The sequence below is a fragment of the Onychostruthus taczanowskii genome, unplaced genomic scaffold (genome assembly GCF_017590055.1).
Source record: "Onychostruthus taczanowskii isolate IOZ18803 unplaced genomic scaffold, ASM1759005v1 scaffold2, whole genome shotgun sequence".
In the NCBI taxonomy this organism is placed as follows: Eukaryota; Metazoa; Chordata; class Aves; order Passeriformes; family Passeridae; genus Onychostruthus; species Onychostruthus taczanowskii.
Genome location: NW_024499239.1, coordinates 2,962,330 through 2,985,228, shown reverse-complemented (window position 1 = coordinate 2,985,228; position 22,899 = coordinate 2,962,330). Strand labels below are relative to the sequence as shown.

The 22,899-nt window shown below is 42.5% G+C and overlaps 2 protein-coding genes across 3 annotated transcripts in view; one reads left to right on the top strand and one right to left on the bottom strand.

Moving 5' to 3' along the window:
* The window catches only part of PPAT (phosphoribosyl pyrophosphate amidotransferase), a 42,096-nt gene extending 35,446 nt beyond the window's left edge, over window positions 1-6,650 (bottom strand). The window contains exon 1 of the mRNA XM_041402966.1: window positions 6,284-6,650. Within this exon, the coding sequence (XP_041258900.1) occupies window positions 6,284-6,411 (128 nt within the window). The 5' untranslated portion in view covers window positions 6,412-6,650. The remainder of the gene's footprint in view (window positions 1-6,283) is intronic.
* Window positions 1-17,107, top strand: part of PAICS (phosphoribosylaminoimidazole carboxylase and phosphoribosylaminoimidazolesuccinocarboxamide synthase) — a 40,449-nt gene extending 23,342 nt beyond the window's left edge. Inside the window, exons 1-10 of one of the 2 annotated variants that reach the window (XM_041402967.1) lie at window positions 6,691-6,709; window positions 6,986-7,031; window positions 7,674-7,871; window positions 10,676-10,854; window positions 11,519-11,698; window positions 11,789-11,902; window positions 13,700-13,783; window positions 13,887-14,067; window positions 15,043-15,201; window positions 15,867-17,107. In XM_041402967.1, the coding sequence (XP_041258901.1) occupies window positions 6,695-6,709; window positions 6,986-7,031; window positions 7,674-7,871; window positions 10,676-10,854; window positions 11,519-11,698; window positions 11,789-11,902; window positions 13,700-13,783; window positions 13,887-14,067; window positions 15,043-15,201; window positions 15,867-16,033 (1,323 nt within the window). In that variant the 5' untranslated portion in view covers window positions 6,691-6,694 and the 3' untranslated portion in view covers window positions 16,034-17,107. Of the gene's footprint in view, window positions 1-6,690; window positions 6,710-6,985; window positions 7,032-7,673; window positions 7,872-10,675; window positions 10,855-11,518; window positions 11,699-11,788; window positions 11,903-13,699; window positions 13,784-13,886; window positions 14,068-15,042; window positions 15,202-15,866 lie in introns of those variants that run through there. The other variant, XM_041402968.1, reaches the window with a different exon arrangement.
* The last annotated feature ends 5,792 nt before the right edge of the window (window positions 17,108-22,899 follow it).

Here is a 22,899-nt window from a genome sequence, read left to right as displayed (position 1 = left end):
TGACTGCAAAGCATAGTTGCTTTTTGTAAATGTTTTGTCAGAAAGCTGTCTTCTGCCCTGCTGCTCATTTATTGTTGACCAAAGATGGTAAGAGATGTCAGATGCAAGATGGCACATTTGGCATCATCTGATATTTGTGCCCTACTCCCATTTATACAATATTATTAATTAATTTACTTGAGACAGATAAAGTGATATCAAGACAACATTTCTTCACTGTGGTTATAGTTACAATTCCACATAACTTTTTGCTTAGAGACAAAACTACCAGGAATGTTGATGTTTAGAATTCTGGTTGTCTAGAGGTATGATCTGTCTCCTTGGGACAGCATCCCCAGGGGTAGTGACAGAATGTTGCTAGGACAAAGGATTTCTCAAAACAGTCCCTTCAGAAATAGTTAATCCAACTCATCCTTCCAGTGTATTTTTATACCCACTTAAGTTTTTACTGTGGCTCTTCTATCTGTGATCACAGCTTTACCTTTAATACAGTCACACAGTATTTAGTCCAGACACACTTATGGACCAGTGACGTGGAACGTGGGGCACCATCTGACACAAGCTAAATGGCTATGTGTAGGGAACTACCACAGGACTGCAGTGGTTTGGGAGGAGAGCCTTTTTTTAGACATAGATCCTCAACAGAAAGGCCAAACCAAGTCAACATGTCCCTGTAACTGATCCTGGGAATCTTAATATAAATTAGATTATGAAAATGTTCCAGTTTAATAATCAAAAGCAAGTAATGATGGCAAAAGCATCAATCCTATAAATAACAGAAACTTTTGGTCTTCTCCCTCCTCAAATATCTGCATTACTGTCAGAGAGCCATTAAGATTAGTGTGAGGGCAAATCTGTCTCCTCCCCAGTTTGCAAACGGCAGTACTGAGATTTTTCAGTTGTAGCAGATAAATGGAACTATTACCACTCTGACTTACGTTAAAAAGCTTCATTCTTTAAAACACACTCATTCACTAAGATGAATGGGTCACTTTATACATGTTTGATAGGACTGTTGGAAAGTCCTCTGCATGCCCTTTTACATTTTTTGAGAAACTGTTTGGGCCAAAGGCTTTGAGAATGAGCTTTAGGAAGCAGAAATGCTTGCACTGATGGTGAATCCACAAGCACTATCTGCATCATTGGCTTTAAAGACTCTGCCTTCAGTCATCCTCTTGTTTCTTACACAGTTAGGTCTCCTCTGTGTTGGCACAAGCATCCATGTGGCCAAGTGGCTACCCAACTGACAGAACTGATTTAAATTAAAACTAACCTAATAAAAAGCCCCTCCAAAAAACTCTGCCTTTTTTTTTTTTTTTTTTTAATGGGAATGGTAATTTTAGACATGGCAGATAGTGAAGCCAGGAGAGTTTATATGAACTGAACTACCCACTGATAGGACAGGTTGCTGCATACAACCTTCCCTCCATGCATGAGGCTCACATTTAAGGTATGGGCAGACAAAGCAACCAAGCAATCCTGTGAAAATTACTGGAGAGATGTATAATGCCTATATGGATGACTTATCTACAGTCAAAGTACAGAAGAATGAACAGTCTCACTCCAGCCCTCTAGCTAGGTTAATGCAATGGGAAGTCTGTTGGCCACAATAAACGTAACGGCTGCCTCAGAAATGTCCTCTTGTATCTCACGTTTTGCACCATTTCCCTCCTGTTTTTTCCACTCCTTATAACATTATCTTGTTCCAGCTGCTTACTCCAGAGAGTAAGAGATAAAAGCTTAGACTGAACTACATTTTGTGACATGTACATTGAAGAGACTTCAACTTGATTAGAATGAAATCTGGCTTCTCTTCACTTTCCCAAAAATGGGTGTGCAGGAACCTGAGCCCTGCAGGATGTTATCTAAAACAACCTAGCAGATGGAAGAGCCCACCACAGCAAAAAGGCCTTTCTCCTCCTCTCTTGCAGGAGCAAGCTTTGCAGAATGTAATTAAGCCAGGCTGTCATCACCTGCATCACACAATGGCCTAAAACTTGAACCAAGACAGAACTAAAAGAAGGGTTTTTACATCTACATTCTGTGTCTGGAAGTACTCAGGAATGTTTTACCAGCACACAGAGCACAAATGTTATCGTAAAATAGCATAGGCTCAATAACTAGCTAGGCAAACCTTGTACCCTGTATATCCCATAGGAGATTTACAAAGAAATATGATTAATTACAAAATTTGGTATTTAGATAGTTAGGACATTTGACACTGCACTTCTTGCACCTGAGAATGAGGGATATGTTGGACTCATAATGTGTTCTTGAGATGAAATTAAAAGATAAATACCTTACATACCAAATTATCAGGATCATTATCTGCAGTATATCTGAGTTCCTCTGAAAATTTCCATCCAAATACCATTGCAATTTTAAGCTTTTTGATTGTAAGATTCACAGTGTAAGTTACAATACCAATGGCTTGCTAAATAGACTTTAAAAAACCCCCCATCTTGTAGCCAAAATGTTGTATATAAAATGTAGATGAACACTTTGATTATGCTATATTGAATGTAGGTATTTGGAAGGATGGCTAATGAGAAGCAACCAGTGACTTTACTAGATTGAAAGAGAAGTGTCTTAACTTACATTGGTGATTATCTGGGTTCTTTTATATGAGTTTTTAAAAGGGACAGTAACAGGAAAGGTACCAAAAAACGCACTAGCCAAGCCTCCACTGATAACAAGTTCCATACACAGGCCCAGCAGAGACAAGGAATATTTCCTGACTTAATGGGACTTCCACCTTCACAGAAGACGGCTTTTAAAGACTTCTTCTAAAAATGAGTACAAAGCTGGTACACTCAGGTTTCAGTATTACTGCCAAAAATATTTTCCACAGAATTTTGCAAAAAGTTAACAGAAATCACACTTCCTCGAAGATTAACTTTGCAAATTTGTCCTGGTCAAGGACTCAAATGACGTCTAATAGATTTGTAATTCAGAGTAACTCCTCCTCCCTCCTGCACCACCCCCAAGAAAATCCTCTCCTTACCAACATCCTCTGATTTTATTTTGGCATGCTCTCAGTGGATTTTGCAGTGACTGTTCCCTGGCTTACAAAATGCAGAGATGATTTAGACCATCCACTTTTAAGCCTTGTTAATGTTGATGCCAGAGTAACATGATTTGCTTGAGCAGAATTAAGTTAATGAGCATGGACTGCTAACATAGCTGTAAAATGTTACTATTGTGTCAAGTTAAATTGATAAAATGTTCTAAGTGCGTTGAAGGCCTTGATTAGACTGTGAGTAAGAATATTCTGTTGCTTTTTTTTTTTAATTCAATTCACCATTATAAAGTTAAAGCCAATAAAATGCTGTGTTCTAACTTTGGCTACAAAGGAGTGAGAATTTAAGCCTCCACAACTAGCAGCTGCTTTTTAATTATTTAAAAAAAATGCAACCCCAAACAACTTTTAGAGTTGTTTATGCTAATATCACAATACTGAAACAACATGTTTATCTTTTGTCTTTGATTATGAGCCTACTTGTGGGCTCCCAAACTTTGTTTACATATACACATCAATTTTTCATGCAGAACAGTTTCAGTGAGTGAAGGAGCAAGCACTGCTCATACATATCACTGAACACATGCTTAAATATTTTGGTTGCTTGATGCAGCATACAGTTTCAAGTTTTCAGCTGCAAACACCCACGCTGAAAAAAATCTCTTCAATGCCATAGTAATACAAATGATCAGCTCATTCTTGGCCATTTATCAGGAACAGCCAAGTCCTTCACTTTAATGCAACCAGCTGTATCAGAACACAAAGCACAAGAATTTATGCTGCATGTTTTTGTGGCATCTAACAATATTCTGGATTTTTACACATACAGGTAAGATTTCAAAGATTAGAAATTATAACATGCTCTCCTCTTTGTGGCCCAAAGAGGAGAAATGCAGCTTGATACAATACCATACTTTAATATTCTGAATTTTAAAATCTAAGACAAATTAAGGGCCAAATTCTGTCATTTGATTTATTGCACAGGACTAATTTGAATGTAGAAGAACATGCTTATATCAAAGGGCAGTAATCATTACATAAATACCCTTACTAATTTGAAGGTGATGTCTAGGGACTGTATTTTCTAGTTGCCACTCAAATTTCTGTTAGTCACTCAGGCCTGACTTGGATAGCCCATTAATATTTACTATAATCTTCTTTCATATTGATTTATTTTTAAAGGCCTATGGTTAAGAGACATGTCTTCATTTTTAACTTTAAAACCATGGGCCTAATGCAGTTCATTGATTCAGTTAATGCTAAACTTTAACTCTGGTTTTCAAGAGACATTCCAAAAAGTAAAAAGAAAAATAGCTGTTATCCTATTACTTCCTGATCAGGATGCCAGCTCCTCTACCCATCATAATAGGAAAAATTCAAAGAGAGAAAGATTAGCAAAGAAAATAGGAACATTAACATCTCAGCTATTGAACAGAATTTTATTGAGTGCTTGCAAATGTATACCTAATGGAACAGACTGTTTCACTTTTGCAGGTGTAATGTTTATGCCTTTAGGAAAGCATTCCTTAAAATTTTTGACCATTACTGAGTTAGATCAGAGTCAGAGGTAGTGCATATATGCCTCTAGGTGTGTAGCTTCCTGTAGAATTTGTGAATGAATGATACCAATCATGGTATAAATATTGGTGTGTACAGTTGTGTCCTCCACGGGGATATCTGATATGAAAAAGGTCAAGCAAATTAAATATATTTGTCAAGTGCCCATCAAAGAAATTTTTAAAAAAAAACAAAGCATATTGAAAAGTTGAAATAAGGCTGCAATGAAAATTGAGATAATATGATGCAAAATAATGAAAATACATCAATCATTTTATTTCCACCTAAAATACTCCAGGTCTACCAGTGTAACTGTAAGCACAAATAAGGTGAGATTATTTCCAACCTCTTCAGAAAAAATTACTGCAAGCTAAAATGAGACTATTGTTTCATTTTACATGAAAACCATGGCTTTATTCCTGGGACTTTGTCTGTATCACTCCCATTAAAAAAATTTTTGGTGGACACTGGCAAAATATATATACCTGCAGTTGAAAGAGAATTATTAGCATATGAGAGTCAGTAGGAATGCAGCATTTTACCAGGAAAAGTATATGAAACTCTACTGTAATAAACAGAAAATCTCCATGTAAACGATTTCCTATTGTTGGTCCAAGACCAATTTCAGAGCAACATTTGCATGTCTGTGACCTCAGAAATGCAAAGAATGTATTTTATCTATTCAGTGCATGTGTACTTACCCATGCCTAGGTTACCTAGGTAGCCCACCTACCTAGACTGTCAGGAGTGGGTATACTTAGCACACTTTTTCCAGCTGTGAAATCAAGCACAGCAAACAGGCTCAGCATGTACTACTAAGTGATGTTGTGCTTGCCTGGCTGTGCATGTGTTCCCACCAGGACGATATACCTTTCTGGCATCACTGAAAAAATGATTGGTATAGGTCAGTCCATAACATTATTGTTTTGAATACCAACCAAATGAAAGTAAAACCCAAACTTAATTCTGTAGCCCTGCATCCACACGGATGACGGTGAATCAGGTCTGTTGTACATCGCTGTAGACACACGTCAGGTAGAAGTTTTATTGTATTACGACGATGAATCTAAACCACTACCGCTAGTAGGAGTCTAAAAACGCTTAAGAACTGCTCAGTTTCGGTAGCCTCGGATTGTGTGACTTACACTCTAAGGTGAGCATCTCGAGAGTGACGGCCGGGCCTCGCCGCGACTCCGGCAGGAGGCAGGAGGTCACCGCTCGGCGTGCCTGGGACGGGGCCGCCGGCGCATCCCGCCGCCCGGGGCTCATCCCCGCTGCCTGGGGCTCATCCCCGCTGCCCGGGGCTCATCCTTGCTGCCCGGGACGCGGCCACGCCGCGGGCCCCGCGCAGGGACGTGCCAACGCCCGGGCCGGTGGCGCGGGCCCGGCAGCGAGACCGGATGCGACTCAGGCGCGATGCAGCCGAGGTCCAAAGGCGTTCGACAGCTCTCCTTTGCACGGACCGGCTCGGAAGGCAGGAGGCAGGAGGGGTGTTCCTTGCGCTTCGCCTCCGTGATGCTGCCGGGGCTCTCCGCCGGGGCGGAGCGGAAGGGACCGGTCGGGGCGCTCCGCTCCCCTCCCCTCTCGCCGCCGGAGACCCGAGGCCCTCCAGGCTGCACGTGCCGCCGCACGGCCCCGAGCAGCCGGCGCGGCCCGCTCCGACACCGAGCCGCGTCCGGGCACACCTCGCCCCCGCGCCCCTCTTACCTGTGCTGCAGCCCCACCAGCCCCAGCGTGATTACATGGGGCACGTCCAGCTCCGTGGGCCACGCGCCGGAGGCGATGCAGCCGAACACGCCGCACTCCTCCCGGATGCCCAGCTCCTCCAGCTCCATGGCGCGGGCAGCACGTGGTGGCGCGGCGGCCCCGCTCCAGCTCCCGCTCCCAGTCCCGGTGCCGCTCCCGCTCCAGCGGCTCCCGCGCGCTGCTGCCGCGGCACGCTCAGTCCACAACGCCGCTCCGCCTGGGGATCCCGGTGGCCCGCCGGGCGGCTCCCGCCCTCATTTACATACGGGGGGGCGACACCGCACCCCCGGCCCGCTCCACCGCCTCGCCCGGCCCCGCCTCTCCTAGACTCCACTCCCCCCGCCACTCCGCCGGGCGCACCAGGCTGAGGGGATGTTTGCCCGCGGGGTGAGGGTGCGGGCGGCCGGGGCCCGAGCACGGCGTGGCGTCGGCATTGGCCGGGCAGAAGGCCGGGGCTCTGTTTGCACGGGACGGGGCGGGGGGATAATGCTGCCGTCCGGGGTTCGCTCGGGGGGCTCGGCGGGGCCGCCCCGCGGCGTAGGGCGGCGATTGGCGGGCAACGTCGCGGCCCGCTGCCCGGGCTGCCCGCCCCTTCCGCCGGCCCCTTCTTACCCCGGCGGCCGAGCCCTGCGGCGTGCGCTCAGGCTCTCTCCTGTGCCCTAGGTGCCCGCGCCCGCTCCCGCCGCAGCCATGGCCCCCGCAGCATCAGGTAACCGGGCGGCCGTCGGGGGTGGGTCGGTCGGTCGGTCGGTCCGAGGGTGCTTGCTCAGCGGCTTGGGGTGTAGGTGCTTGAACACCAACTTTTTCCCTGAGTGATGTTAAATTTTTTTGGGTTTTTAAATTTTTTGTTTTTCCATGGGTAGTTGCTCGTACGCGAGGGTGGGCACGGCTGCAGGAGAGATGGCGGGGGCAGCTCCAGGTGCAGGATGCTGAGGGCGGCAGCCGCCCCGCGCCGCTCGTAGGTCGGAGCTCCGGGATTTCCCCAAAGTTTGAAGAAAAAAACAAAAGCAGCGGAGCTCTTGGCCGCCGCGCTCAGGCGGCAGCTCCCGGCTGCGTGGGGCGGTGGGGCGGCTGGGCACCGCCGGGGCGGCCCGGCCGCGGCTGGCGCGGCCCCCGTGACGCCGGGCGGGAGCCGGGAGCCGGGAGCCGTGCGCTCGGCCGCGCTGCTGGGGAACGTGGCCAGACCGCCCCGGGGGTCGGGGCTCAGGGAGCTCCTCGTGGTCGGGGACCGCAGCGCGGGGCCCTGCTGGATCCCCATGGACTCGAAGGTGGTGGCTCTGCGTGCGGAAGTAAACAAGTCTGCGATGTAAAAATGACCTTTTTTTTTTTTGTTTTTTTTTTGTTCCTCTAGACCTAAAACTTGGCAAAAAAGTTAATGAAGGTAAAACGAAAGAAGTGTACGAGCTGCCAGATATCCCGGGATGTGTTCTCATGCAGTCAAAAGACCAAATAACGGCGGGAAATGCAGCCAGGAAAGACCGAATGGAAGGGAAGGCTGCCATTTCCAACACAACGACAAGCTGTGTGTTTCAGCTGCTTCAGGAAGCTGGTTAGTATTTTAAAGGCACACTGTGTATGCTTGTATGTTACAGACGTTATTCCAAAACAGTATTGTTTTGTAAAAGAGTTTAACCTGCCTTGAGGCTCTCGTGGTTTTCTTAGTCTCTTTTTTATTAGCTTTTAATTATACTTTTCTCTCTGTTACTTTAGAGCTGGGTGAGTGTTCATTTGGAACAGCTTAGCTTTTAATTATACTTTTCTCTCTGTTACTTTAGAGCTGTTCCAAATGAACACTAGAGTATCAGCAGTAATCTGGTGTTGCAGATAACTGCAATAGTTTCTCCTGCTTGTTTGGACGCGCCTCTAATCCCCTCCCCTCTGCTTTTGTCAGTTCTTCCATAACCTACACCTCCTTACCTGTAACTCTGGGCTGGATGCATCTGCCTTGCTTTGCTACATCTGCATGCATAGAGCACACTTCTAGCTAGTGGTACTACCACAGTGTGTCTAGGCATTGTGAAATCTGTGTATGTAAGCTGAAACATAAAATTAGAGTGTCTTCCCCCCCCCCATTTGTGTCTTATAGCAGCATAAACTTCCTGTAAGCTTTGCAGATAACACTTGCGAGGACCACATTGTAAAATACATTTATCAGTCTGTATTGAATGTGTCATGAGCTTAATCTTTAAAAGATTCAAACTGTTTCTGATGCTAGCAGTGAGTTTCATGGAATACATAACTTAAGTCACTCAAGTAAGTTTAGCACCACACTTCCAAAAATGGAGCCAGTAGCTTTGCTTTGAGAAAGCATTTTACAGTGTCTTTGAGTAGTTGGCAAGTTGCAAAGAGGAATTCATGCTGGTGGTGTCTGCTAACTACTAGAATACAGGCACTAGTAAGCTTAGCTAAGGTTCCTTATAACTGTGTGCTCCATGTGCTTTGAAACATTCAAACAAAGGCACCAGCTGAGTTACCCTAGAATTTGTAGTATCTGTTCCAAGGTGTGGTGATAGCTAACTATGAAGTCCTAGCATGCTTCATATGGGGAAGAGAAAGATGGTTTCTCTTCAAGAACTGCTTGCACAGAAATACATGCCAAGTAATTCAGTAATTCACAAGCCTGTTGTGCATACACTACTAAGAAGCCTCCTAGGTATTTGATCATTTTTGCAGTTGATTAAAACTTCTGACTTTCGTTTCAGAACAGTTAGTGAGATATTTTGCCTGATTCTTGAATGCCAGTAGTTAAGATAACAATCAAAATACTTAATATCCTATAGATGTGCAGTTTTAACATGAAGAAGCCATTCTGTTGACCTCTCAAAAATCCATGAGTGGCTTGTACTCATAACTTTCACAGGTGCCATGGAAAAACATACAGAGTAAGCTGCAGCTGCATTTTAAAACAACAAAAGAACTTTTGAGGGTTCTTCTCCAGTTTCCTTATGTCAGTGGTGTAAGTGCAGATAGTGGGAATGCCTTGTTGTAGAGGGTGTTTTGTTTGTTCGCCTTGCGCAACTCCTCTTTACCCACTCTTTCAGAGGTGATGATTTACAAAGTCCTGTTAAAGTTTCTCTCCCTTTTAGGATAAAGCTAATGTCAGCCTAGCAAAAGCACACATCTGCACTGATGAAAAATGTAGTAGTGAACCAGACAGGGGCCTTAAAGTGCATTTGATTTATTTAAACTATTCTGCCTTTGAAGGAAATGCACCAAACCTGGAAGAGTCAGTGTTCATATTTTAAGACTGTTTCTTCCCTTATGGTTCTGGAAGTGGAATGGAATAGAACTGTTTGGTCTGACTGAGCGTGGCTCCTCTGCCTTCCGTTTCTGGCAGATGCCGACTGGGCTTGGCAGTTGTCTTGCCCTGGTCAGGTATGCGACGCAGAGTCCCCAGGCAGGTGCAGAGAGCTGCTTTATTGCCAAAACCAGGCCTTCTTAAGCAGTTAGCCCTTTATCAGCTACATAGTTTTAAATCATAACAAACATTATTCAACCAACCACTGTAGCCCACGATGTGAACACACGATAGTTATATGACTTGTTTTTCTACCTCTTAAGTCACCTGAGTCACACTCCCATAGTCCTTTTCTACTTAGCCAAGTAACAGGCCTGAGCCATGATATTACAAGGCCTTCCTTTTGTAAGGTTTTACTTATCTGCAGCAGTCAGGGAGAAAGGTGGGACTTTCCTCCAGAGTGAAATTGAAAAAAGAGCCATTTTGCACTTAGAGTGCTGATCTGCATGTTGGCTGTCCCTGTTTAATATGGGGACCATCATCTTATAATTATTAAGAAGGTTGACTTGTTGCAGCAGGTTTGAGTGCACATGCTTCTGTATCTGTCTTTTGCCTAAAAAATAATCACGATCTAGTGTCCTAAATAACTTAGTTTGTGTGAAAGGGAGGACAAAGCCATTCTCTCTGTCCCATCTGCTTTTATTAAGCAAAGTAGTAAAGACTGCTGTGCTCTGTTACTCTTTGAAAGGCTCCAATTAGTCTTTGATCTATAAGGAATCTTTCACCAGAGAACATGGTTGGGTACTTGGTTGCTGCTAATTATTTTTTTTTAACAAACAAAAACACTGTGAGGGATAGAGTAATTTAAGGTTCTGTGAACAAAATTACAAAAATAGGATTTCTGAGTTACAAGTTTTGTTTGATAAAATGGGCAAAACTAATGACATGTGGAAGATACTTGGCAAGGCTGGAGTGGGCTTAAAATACCCTGAAAAGATTGTGTGTTCTTTAAGTCCATGGAAGAGCAAGATTCAGGTGTACTTAAGATATTTGTGACTACTGTTTTAACTGGAGTGTGCTTACTAATGGAACTAAGCTGCCATCTTTTTGTTTAGGAATCAAAACAGCTTTTGTCAGGAAACAGAGTGACACAGCATTCATAGCAGCTCACTGTGAAATGATCCCAATTGAATGGGTGTGCAGAAGAATTGCTACTGGCTCCTTCCTCAAGAGAAACCCTGGTGTCAAAGAAGGATATAGGTTTTACCCACCCAAAATTGAGATGTTTTACAAGGTAAGTTTCCTTTCCTGTGATGTTAATCAAACTTAAACAGATAGAGCTATAATTCTGTATTATCTCCTTTAAAATGCTGACAGATAAAGCAAGTAGTGCTATTGGCTGACCAATCCTCTCACTATCTGTAGTTTTGCTATTCTAATGTTTTCTTGCATTCTTGTCCAAAGCTGTTTTGTTCCAAGTCCATACAGTAGTGGCTTACAGTGCAATCGAAGAATAACAAGCCAAGCTGTACTTAAAACTAGAAAAATATAGATATAAGGGCTTTCTAGGTATAAGCTTAATGCATCAGTTGAAACAGATGTGTTGACATATTTGAAGAAATTAAAATAAACAGTGGTTGCCTGGTGAGGGTAAGTAGCTAGCTAGTCATTTAGGATTCTGAACTCCTTTGGGAATGTGTGCTGAAAGATGTATCTGGTGAACTGTAAAACTGTGTTTGTGGTGTGTACCCTGTTACTCTTAAAGATGGTCAGGTGTTACAGCAAGTGTTCTCAATGTTACTGTCATTTTTTAAATGCTAATCATAAAATACTAGTTTGAAGCCTGTATTTGTTTTTTGGAAAAAAAAGCCACACAAAACCATGTATCTTTTAATGGTAATTTTCCTCTTATAGCAAGCTTAAATTACATCATGTATTTGTTCTTGTTTTCTTAACAGGATGATGCTAATAATGATCCACAGTGGTCTGAAGAGCAAATAATTGAAGCAAAATTCTGTTTTGCTGGACTTACTATTGGCCAGACTGAAGTGGATATTATGTCTCGTTCTACTCAAGCCATTTTTGAGATCCTGGAAAAAGCATGGCAGCCCCAAAACTGCACTCTTGTGGATCTGAAGGTCTAAGAATCTAATTTCTCATGATCCTGATTTTGACAGGAAAGATATCACTGTATAGTTCCTAAAATAGGATTCTTACTGTCTTTTTAGATTGAATTTGGTGTTAACGTGCTGACAAAAGAAATTGTTCTTGCTGATGTTATTGACAACGATTCTTGGAGACTGTGGCCAGCAGGAGACAGAAGCCAGCAAAAGGACAAACAGGTGGTGCTTTAATCTTTACTTCTATGTGAGCAGGGGAGAAGAATGAAGAAAGGAAAGCCTACAGTTTACCATCTGCTTTCAGAGTGGCTTTTTCTAGGTGGTCATACCTTGTTAAAAAGTACTTTGTAGGGTCCTTTATGTCCAAGCCTGTTCTCACTAAATAGTTTATCTGGTTTATGGTAGGAAAAAAAATCCTCTGTCTATATATCTTCAGCTGGAATACCCAACAGCACTGTTGACTGGAGCTGTCATAATGAAGTGTGGGATTTCCAGGAATGATAAGGATTTCTGACTTGCACAGATAATAAAATAGTTGATAACAGATGGGTGGGAAGAATAGAAGCTTTGGTTCCCAGGTCTGCCTCAAAGTTTCTCAGTTTATTCAGAGATTAATTGTTATTATCCTCTCCTAGTAGAGATCTGGTGATACTTAAGAGGGAATTGCAGTGAGGATGCTTTTCTCTGTTATTTATTTTGGTTAACCTTGAATTCAATAATGTTGCTTCCAAAAGTGTTGCTAATAGACTGTGCCCACCCACACATGAGGCCTGCAAACAAGTTTGAAAGAGAACTTGTCCTATATTTAAACTTAAAGCATTTATACTTCACAAATATCTCTGAATTTCCAGATGACTAGTTATGAAGGAACTGGTTTGGGAATGGTGTTGTCAGGAGTTTGTCATGGTTGTTGAGAGTACTGACAGACTCTGTGAAAGTGTTGCAGGCCACAGGGGAAGATTTCAAAGTGTTCCTGGGAGGAAGGGTATTAATTTTAAATTGGGAAGAAAAACTGCTCTGTTGTTTACTTGACCTGAATTATGTAGTAGCATGCTTGAGTTATTTGCTCTTACAGTCCCCTAAAATAAGGTACATGATATTATCATGTAGAACCTAGGCTGGTACAGTGCTACTGCAGGCAATCATGTCATTACAAATCCAATTTTAAAGAAGTTGTGTGTTTTTCCTTAAATTTTCTCAGTGGAAAGCTTCCAAAACCTTAATACCCCTGTGGCTGAAAGTGTTTTTGTGTTGTAAATGGGCATAAATTGCAATGTAGAAGGCTGTTTATGCCTGGAATTGCTAGAAACTGTGCAAATATTTCATTTGGGGTATAATAATAATTCTTACCAATTATGGTAGCAAAATAAGTCTTCTGTGTACTCAAATCACATTAACTTTGTCTGCTGGTTTTGGCTGGGGTAGGGTTATTTTTCCTGACAGTGGCTAATATGGGGCTGTGCTTTGGATTTGTGCTGAACACAAGGTTGATAATAAAAAGATGTTTTTGTTATTGCTGAGCAGGGCTTACACAGACCCCAAGGCCTTTTGTGCTTTTGGTACTGCCACACTGGTGAGGAAGTTGGGGGTGCCTGGGAGACTGGGAGGAGACACAGCTGGGACAGGTGACCCCAGCTGACTAAAGGGATATTGCAGACCCTGATATGTGGCATCATGTCAGCATATAAAGTGTGGGGGAAGGAGGAAGTGGTTATGGAGTTGATGGCATTTTGTCCTTCCCAAGTCACAGTTATGTGTGATGGGCCCTGCTCTCCTGGAGATGGCTGGACACCTGCCTGCCCATGGGAAGCAGGGAATGAATTCCTTCTTTTGTTTTGTGTGTACAGCTTTTGCTCTGCCTGTTAAAATGCCTTTACTGCAACCCATGAGTTTTCTCAATTCCACCTTTCAGATTCTCCCTGATCTCTGGTGGGGGAGTGAGTGAGAGGCTGTGTGGGGCTTGGCTGCTGGCTGGGGTTAAACCACAACACTTCAATGCTTTTATTTTCCTTTCTCCAGTCCTATCGGGACCTGAAAGAAGTGACTCCTGAAGCACTGCAAATGGTTAAGAGAAACTTTGAATGGGTTTCAGAAAGAGTGGAGGTACCTGTTTTTATGAACAACACATCTAGATTTTGATAACTGTGAGCCTTCAATCCTGTTAACTGCTTTTATTCCTCCCCTCCCTCTCCACTCTTTTCTCTAGTTGCTTCTGAAAACAAAGAGCCAAGGTAGAGTTGTGGTGTTGATGGGATCTTCTTCTGACCTCAGCCACTGTGAAAAAATAAAAAAGGCATGTGCAACTTTTGGAATTCCTTGTGAATTAAGAGTGACTTCTGCTCACAAAGGGCCAGATGAAACCCTGCGGATCAAAGCAGAGTATGAAGGTAAATGCCAAGTACTGGTTTGGATTGATACAGCATCATGTTTCAGAATGACCTGGCAACTTAAAAGATTGATGTTGGGTTTTTCCATTTTTTGTTAAACAGAACACCAAGCTGTGTTACAATTGTGTTTCACACTTGCTAGTAGCATGACTGCTCTAAGTAATTTTGGAGCAATGTATTGTCCTACTGTGCTGCCACACCTTCCATTACTCAAAGTCTAACCTCTGTTTTTATCCAGTGTCAGAACTGCTTTGCCCAAGCCCTGATCACGTTACTAGATTTATTGTAGTACCTTGGTGGCAATGCCAGCGTTTCTGAAACAAGGCAGGGCAACATTTTCTCTAGCTGACTGACTATTCTCATGTGTTATATTAGGCAGATGTTGCTCCCACCATGTTTTTCTGTTTGAGTAAAACATTCTTGCCTATTTAGATGCCATGAGAAAAAGATGCTCGCTTTAAATTACTCTCTTTGCCAACAAGACTTAACATCTCTTCAAAAGTGTTTATAGCCTAGCAGAGGAGATACAGGCATTATTTATTTCTGTGGGAGTATACATTCTATGCATACCATTCTACTTGGTGAAACTACAAATGTGGTAACCATAGTTAAAACACTTACTTTGAGGTGAACTCTTTCAGATTTAACTCTTTCCAGATGCTAGAGGTTTAATGGCTATGTTCTCTATAAAGCTAAGCAGCACCTCTTCCTCTGATAGAGACTTCCCCTCAGAGGCAGAATAAGAAATGCTAATTTCAACTGTGTGTGGTAAACATAGCTGGGATTTAAGGATGTAAGATTTCTTAGAAGATATTTCTCTAAAGGAGGAAGTTGGACACAAAATATTAGTGCCATGTAATGGAATTGAAAAAGTCACTGCAAACACAGTTGTGAACTCAGCCCCACAGCTCCCATGAAAGCAAGTGGTAGAGACCAAGGTGGATTGCTTATCTCTGAATGTCTTCCTCCCCACAGGAGATGGAATCCCAACAGTGTTTGTTGCAGTAGCTGGCAGAAGCAATGGCTTGGGGCCAGTCATGTCTGGTAACACTGCTTACCCAGTTGTCAACTGCCCTCCACTCTCAGCTGACTGGGGTACTCAGGATGTGTGGTCTTCTCTCAGACTACCCAGTGGTAAGATGATCTTCAATTTATGCTCTTGATCTGATCTAGCTCTATTTTTCTGTTGTTGTTCTATTGTACACACAAGGGGCAAAACATTGGAAAAGCAGCTGGATCAGTACCAAGCAAAGTTTGTGGAAATATGTCACATGCAGGCTTTGACTTCTTAATAGCAAAAAGCCCAACAGACACAGCAAAGATTACATAGGAATAATCCTTATAAAAAGTAAACCTTGGCTTATCCTTGCTAAACATTTTATTTTGAAATTGAAAATAATATTCATGGTAACTTAAGTAATTGAATTTTGATGTATTTTCCTTATGATCAAAGATAAATAGTATCTTTCTCAATAATCAGTGTAGGTAAACCTCAACACTTTAACTACTAATTCAGTGCATTTTTACCTGCATTATTTTTAACTGTTAGTAACTTGAGTGGAGGCCCAGAAATCTGTTACCTCTGTGTAAGGGAGTAATTTGCACGATGGCTTTTGGTGTGAAGTGCCACAAAGCAGTCGTATTAAAAGTAATGGAACACGTGACACTTCACTGGCTTTAAAACTGGATCATGTGGCTCCTGGAGGCTGAAACAAGCCTTGTCTTAAATTGTTCTTCAGTGAAAATGTTTTGTTTGATTATCAACTATGCTTTAGTAAGTGGCATTCTCTTCTCTGCAGGTCTTAGCTGTCCTACTACTCTGTCACCTGAAGGAGCTGCCCAGTTTGCTGCCCAGATATTTGGGTTAAACAATCATTTAGTGTGGGCCAAACTGCGATCAAACATGTTAAACACCTGGATCTCCCTGAAGCAGGCTGACAAAAAACTTAGAGAGTGCTCCTTGTAAGTCACACTGACAAGTAACTGTTATTAGTTACACAATGATAATGGAGTGTGCATATTCATTCATATTAGGATTTACCCCTGGATGAGCTCAAAGGTCCTGCATCATTTCTTGCAGAAGAAAGCATTGTTAGAGCAGAATAGGAAGTCTGTTGTGTCATCATCCTTCCCTTGTGTATTTTTTAATATAACAACCAAGTAGAGATGGGGGAAGTAGTATTTTAGGTACTCTTAGGTACTCTTTCTGTTGCTCCAGAATGGTGCTGTTCTGCTTTTTTGTCTATACTGTTAACTACAGACCATGTCAAGAGAATGACTTGGTGCAATCTAAATAGAATTCAGCTAGTCTTCTGCATTTTTCTGTAACAGTAACATTCTTCCACAGTATTCATGTATGTCTTGAACCTTATTAACTGAACTGGACTTCTGACAAAAGCCAGTGGTGACGCTGTTCTGCTTGCAATGATGGTATGCTTTCTTTAGCAATAAAATGGCAACATATGCTCTATTAATAGGAAAAGTGTGGAAAAATGTTTTAAGAGCCTGAAATAAATACATGCCTTATTTTAAAAATGTATATACATACATGTATCTTTTTAAAAAAATATGTATGTGTATATTTACCCCATTGATATCTTTTGGATTGATGTGATGAAGTTGACACCAATTTGCTTGTCCATAACAAGCCATAAATACAAATGGCTTGAGTGACCTGTAACTTGGCTTGTTGCTCATTTGCTCTAACCCTTGCCTAGTCCAGGCTTTGTCCTTTTAAATACTAGGCAGATCTACCTTCAGTAGTTCTGTAGGGGCTACATAATGATGTTGGATTGTCTTCATACACTTCAATAACTATAGCTATTCTGTGTCTATATTTCCTCACTGTTTCTGTGGAAGTTTTACTGAACAGGGGAACAAATACTAAAGCAACAAACTTCTGAGGGGAAATCTAAGCATGACTTTATTGTCTTTGCACACACCAGTCTTCTGAGTAGGTAAGATTCTAACAAATATGCAATTACTCAAAAGTATGTAACACCTATGCTTTTACAATTATAAATAAACTGTTGAATGCAAATCTGCTTCATGGAGATTTATTGAATAAGTATACTCAAAAGTAGCTATCAGTTGTGGTATGTAACTTCAGGACTGCAAATTAGGTAATAATCTTGTAAGAAGCTTATGTAATAAAACCTGCATGGAACAGTGTTAGGTGACAGCCTTCAGAAAGATACTCTGCTACTTGATTGTTTCAGGAGTGTTGCTTTGTTTATGAAGTACTCCTCTGTGATGGTGTGGTAGGTCAGGCTTGCTCTGTAGTGTGAGTAACTGGATTAAATTTTGCTGCTGGCCTTCTTCACAGGCACTGACTACATATTATGTGTATCTGTATTGAAGAGCTCTAAGCAGTTTTCCCTTGAATGCAAGGGTTTAAAATTGGTCAAAGCTTATCCTAAACTAAAAGAACAATAACTTTTCTTAAGCATTAGGGCAGTTGCTTTTCTAATGAATCTCTAATTGAAATATCAATAATAGTGAGGATTAGTAAAGAACAAAGATGTTAAATTTCTTTGTGGCATGATCTGAATGAGGGCATTTAGTCTATTACTAGCAGATTTGCACATAACATCAAGTTGGGTTGGCATGTTGATCTGCTGGAGGGTAGGAGGGTTCTGCAGAGGGGCTGAATTGATGGGCTAGGGCCAGTGGTATGAGGTTCAGCAGGACCCAAGTGCTGGGTCCTTTACTTTGGCCTCACTAACCTGATGCAGGACTACAGGCTGGGGATAGAGTGGCTGCAAAGCTGTCAGAAAAGGAGCTGGGGGTGCTGGTCAACAGCAGCTGAACATGAACCAGCGTGTGCCCAGGTGGCCAAGAAGGGCAGTGGCATCCTGGCCTGTTTCAGCACTCATGCAACCAGTAAGACTGGGGAAGCAATGATCCTCCTGCACTGGTGTGGCTGCAGCTCGACTGCTGTGTCCAGTTCTGGGCCCTCACTTTAAAAAGGACAAGGAGATACTGGCACATGTCCAGGCAGGGGCAGCAAGGCTCACGAGTGCTCCAGGAAACGTGTCCTGTGAGGAACAGCTGAGGGAGCTGGGATTGTTTAGCCTGGAGAGGGCTCAGGAGGGCCCTCCCCACCCTCTGCAGCTCCCTGAAAGGAGCTCTAGTGAGGAGGGGTTCAGGAGATGGCCTAAAGCTCAGATGGGAGATTCAGATTAGATACTGGAATTTATTTTTCATTGCTAGTGTTGTCAGGCACTGGAATAGGTTACTGGGGGGGGGTGGTGGAGTCACCACCCTGGAGGTGGTCAAAAGGTGTCTGGATCTGGTACTGGGTGATAAGGTCTGATGGTTTAGGGGTTGCAGTGATAGTGCTGGGTGGATCGTTGGACTTGATGATCTTAGAGGTCTCTTCCAACCTTGCTGACTCTATGATTCTGTGCTGTATTTGTGGAAGCATTGACTTCCAAGTAAAGATCCTCAGGACTGTGGGTTGTTTTTAGCAAGCAAACTATTTACCAAGTTAGTACTTGCCTGCATACTTGCTGAGGCATATCTGAAAGCATGCCAACAGCTCTCCTGACAAGACACTGATGCTAGCTTCAACTAGCAGGAGAATTAATGGGTGAAGAGTCCATGCTCTTTTGTTGGCTTGGGTGAGTGAATTGGATCATCTTCTCTTGTAATCAGACAAGCACCAGGGCCAACAACTGTAAAGGAGATTGTAGCATTTCTTCCTCCTGGAGGCAGCAGTCTGCTCACTCAGCTGCATAACAATACACAACCTGAGGGTGAAGTTACACAACTGGTGAAGGTGTGATTTCCTATTCTGCTCTACCCAGCACTACATTGGGTGTTGGCTCTGATGGGTAATCAACCTGACAAGCTTACCAGCCACTGGACTACCCTAGCACCATGCTGGGATACACAACTAGAGCCAGCCACTGGCGTCTCTTCAGCCCATAGTGCTGTGCTGTCTGTAGTCTTCTATGCAATAACAATTAGTAATAGATGATGATTAGAGTCCTAGCACCTGAAATACTCTGTTTGATCTCTAGATACTTTACTCACATTACTTTAACCTGGATTATACTAACTTCATTTGTAAAAGTGTGCCAATTTACGTGAGGCATGAGCATGCTAAGTGCTTTAGTTGCCATAGCGATGGTCATTCTTCAGCTTTTGGATGGGGTGGGTTGTTTGGGGGGTTTTTGTGCAGTCTGTATTGAACTTTCTAGTTACAAATGCTTGCTTGAGCAGTTGCCTTGCAAAGAAGCACCAGGACACAGCAGCTGACATTAACAGTGTGCTGCTGTGATCAGCAGACAAAACCTGCAAAGTCTGTCATATCTGCAAGGATTTTCTATAGCTGCCCTAAAGGTCAGCTGTTTAGTTTAGCTGAAACTTCTTCACAAAGCTTTTGCTGTGGAATGAAAATACTTCCCTTTGATTTGGCATTCCAACTATTACATTGATGCAATAAACTGAAAATTGCTGCAGTCAGAAATTGCTCTTGTAGCACTTGTGCTTTTTTGGTCCAATTTTAAAAACAATCCTAACAAATTCTTGAATAAAAAAGTGCTTTTATCTTCACAGAAATTACTGTGTAGAGCAGTTAATGAAGTTCATTCGTATTTGGTAAATTGAGTTGAAATACCTATAAAGAAGGTCTTTTAAGCACCTGCTGTGGAATTAGGACCCTGAATTAGATCATGTGCTAGTTAGCAGTTACCTGCTTAACAGTAAATGTTCTTTAAAGATATCAGCAAAGACCTGTTAGAACTTAGCAGAGGGAAGTGCTGATGGCAGAACTTCTTTTACATCCTACATTGCTAAAAGGTACAGGTGAGTGGCAGCTGATCCTCAGCCTTGCTAATGTCATTTCGTTTCCACAAAAAAAGCCATACCCAAAGAATCCCTATTTTGTAAAAGTGAGGAAAAAATCAGTAATGGCTCCCACAGGTTTGTTGTCCATCCACAGCTCAAAGGTTAAAGCTTCTATCCAGAACACTGAAGGTATGTTTTTAACATCTGCTGCTGTATAAGTGTATTGAAGGCATAGGAGAGAATGCTTTAGACTTCTTGGGGATGGCATTAAGGCAGTCCCTGTTTTAAAGGAATTCACACCCAAAGAAAAATCATGATTGTTCCTCCACTGGAGTCCACATTTGGACCTTTTCTTGCAGCCTCTGATTTTTTTAGACCTGCAACTTATTTGTGAAATAGTGGTAGAAATTCTGAGCCATGTTTTAAAATAAAATCAGAGGTGCCAGTTGCACTGTAATTGGATTGTGTTGCAGTTGGCATTTTCATCTGTGTATTTTCAGATGACACTTCCTGTTCAAAACTTCCAAAAGCTTACATGTTTGCTTTTTGGGCTGAGGTAAAAATAAAGTGTAAATGTTGGAACACTTAAGACTTGCTTCAAAGTATGTACTAGAGGAGAAAGCTATAAAAGTTTCATCAGGGGTTAGTAAAAAAACCCCAACAAAAACAACAAAAAAATCCCCAATACAAACTCGGAATTTCCTGCAGAGCTGAAATACCTCTAGAATTGTATTGCATTCCCAGTTCCCAGATCTCTGTTCCACTTGAGATCTAAATGTGTGCATTCAAAACTCCTCACTCTTGCTGCTCACTGGCTACCTGGGTGAGAGGGACCTAAAACCACTTAGGCATCTCCTTGTGCACTTTTGCAGAAGCATTTTAGATCTTACAGGGTAAACCAGCTTCTTAGTAATCATCCTTATCAGGATACACAAAGTTAGTGTTCCAGTCGGGACCTCAAAGCACATCTATCCACACAAAACCTAACGTGCACTGTACATGTTAGAACATCCACCCTGATTGTAAGCAATTTGATCCCCTTGCTACTGGGGGAAAGAACAAAACATAACCTTTCCCTCAATTCTTAGAAGTGCTTTAACCACCACAGGCATGCAGAAATCTGTGGGAAGGGAAGATCACCACCTCCTCTTTTCCCCCACACTGTCTCAGTTTGTTTCCTTAAGCGAGCTTGCCTCTAGAGCTTTGGGTTTCTGCCTTGGGAGTCGCACAGCAGGCCTCAGACAGGTCCCGTTATCCTTCTTCTGTAGGATGACTATGAAATGTCAGTTCAGCTTTCTGCTCCCCAGAAAGGGATCTGAATACCTGAATGGTATTACCTGAGTGCAAAGGTGATCTTAGACAGACTTGTTGTTTCCTGTGGGAGGTAAAATTCAAAACTTCTTTAGGAAGGAATCAAGATGCATTTGCACAGAAGTTGGTAAAAGAATGAACTGTAACAGCTTTTCTCTCTCTCTCCCCCCTCCTGATGACAGATGTCATCACCAGTAGGAGGATATCTTCACAGAAAAGTAGTACAGCAAACAAGCTGCCAGAAGCTCAACAGATGCTTGTGAATATCAAGCATTAAGTTCAAGTCTTTTTCAATGACAGAGCTTTTCACAGAAAAGAATGGGCTGTCGTTCACTTGGTGTTTGCCAGACCCCAGGATTTCATCTGACAGGCAGCTGAAGCATCTGGTGAACAGGTCTGATATGCTGGCAGAGGAAAGAGAAAGGGCTCAAGGAACCCTCAGTCAGAATCAAGTGAGTGCTGATGCAAGAGGGGGAAAAAAAGGGAAGAAAACAACAACAACAACAAAATTAAAAAAAGAAACATTGCCCCTCACAGCACTGTCGGGAGAAGCTAGTAGACCACTTTGCCCCTCCTATAGCTCTTTATGCTGATAAAAATACTCTGACAGACCAGAAAGCTCTTGAGCACAAGGAACCAACACTCACTCTCACAGACAGTATAATTAAGATACCAAGCTCTAGTGAACTTGTTTGGATTGGAAAGTGACTGTATTTATCTTAGTACGGCACAGCCTTTGGTTTCCCATTACCATAATTTCCCTTTTCTAACACTAAACATCAACTAAATGGCCAGTTTCATAGCTAGTACAGGTTCGTATTCAGTATGCTTTAAAAGTTATTTCCAATATAGGACATCCTTCCAACTTACCAAACAAAACTAAACCCCTCAACTGGAATTGTGAAGATTTCCTTACCAACTACTTCCTCTCTAACACTCGGACATTTTGTCCAAGAGCCTGCCATATGCTCATAAGCATTTCTGACTCAAATTTAACTACAACACTTCTACAATCAAGAGCGGATTTTTTTTAAATTCATGATGAAATCCTGCTACTTGTCTTTGCTCGTAAAAGCAGTGGCAGTCATGAGCAGACAGGAAAGCATAACTTCACAAAAAACAAGGGTCAATGGACTCTATTTTGTTTTGTTTTGTTAAAGGCCTTAGAATATCTTAAATCCTATGATTAAGCATTGTACAGCTTTAGGGTTTTTGGGTTTTTTAATCGTAGAAAAGTACATAAATGAAAGGATAATGGACGGACTGCAGCATGATACCATGGATATTTCATCTACTAAGTGGAAACCCTTCCTATTATAAATCCAGTTGTAGATAGCCAGGTATTGAAAAAAACATCACAGCCTTGGTGAGGTGCAGGCCAGGCCGATGTGGTTTGGCTACTGCTCCTGACAGTGCTCAAAGGCAACCATTCTCTCTGGGAACTGTCCCTGCCCCAGTGCCAGCTGAGCAGAGCCTGGTACTGTGGGGCTCCCTCCTGCTGCTCCCCAGGACTCAGCTGTGCAGGTAATTCTACCCTACTGTACTGTCTCATTTGTAATTAATGCAAGTGAGTCTAAAGCACAATTTGAGTATCTAGCAGATATTTACCTCACCCCACATGTACTGATGCAGAGCTCTATGGAATGGAGCTAAAAAACCAAAAAGGTGACCAAATTTTGTAAAGCATATAGCAATGTTTGAATCTGGCCTCATCTTTCATGGGGCTCA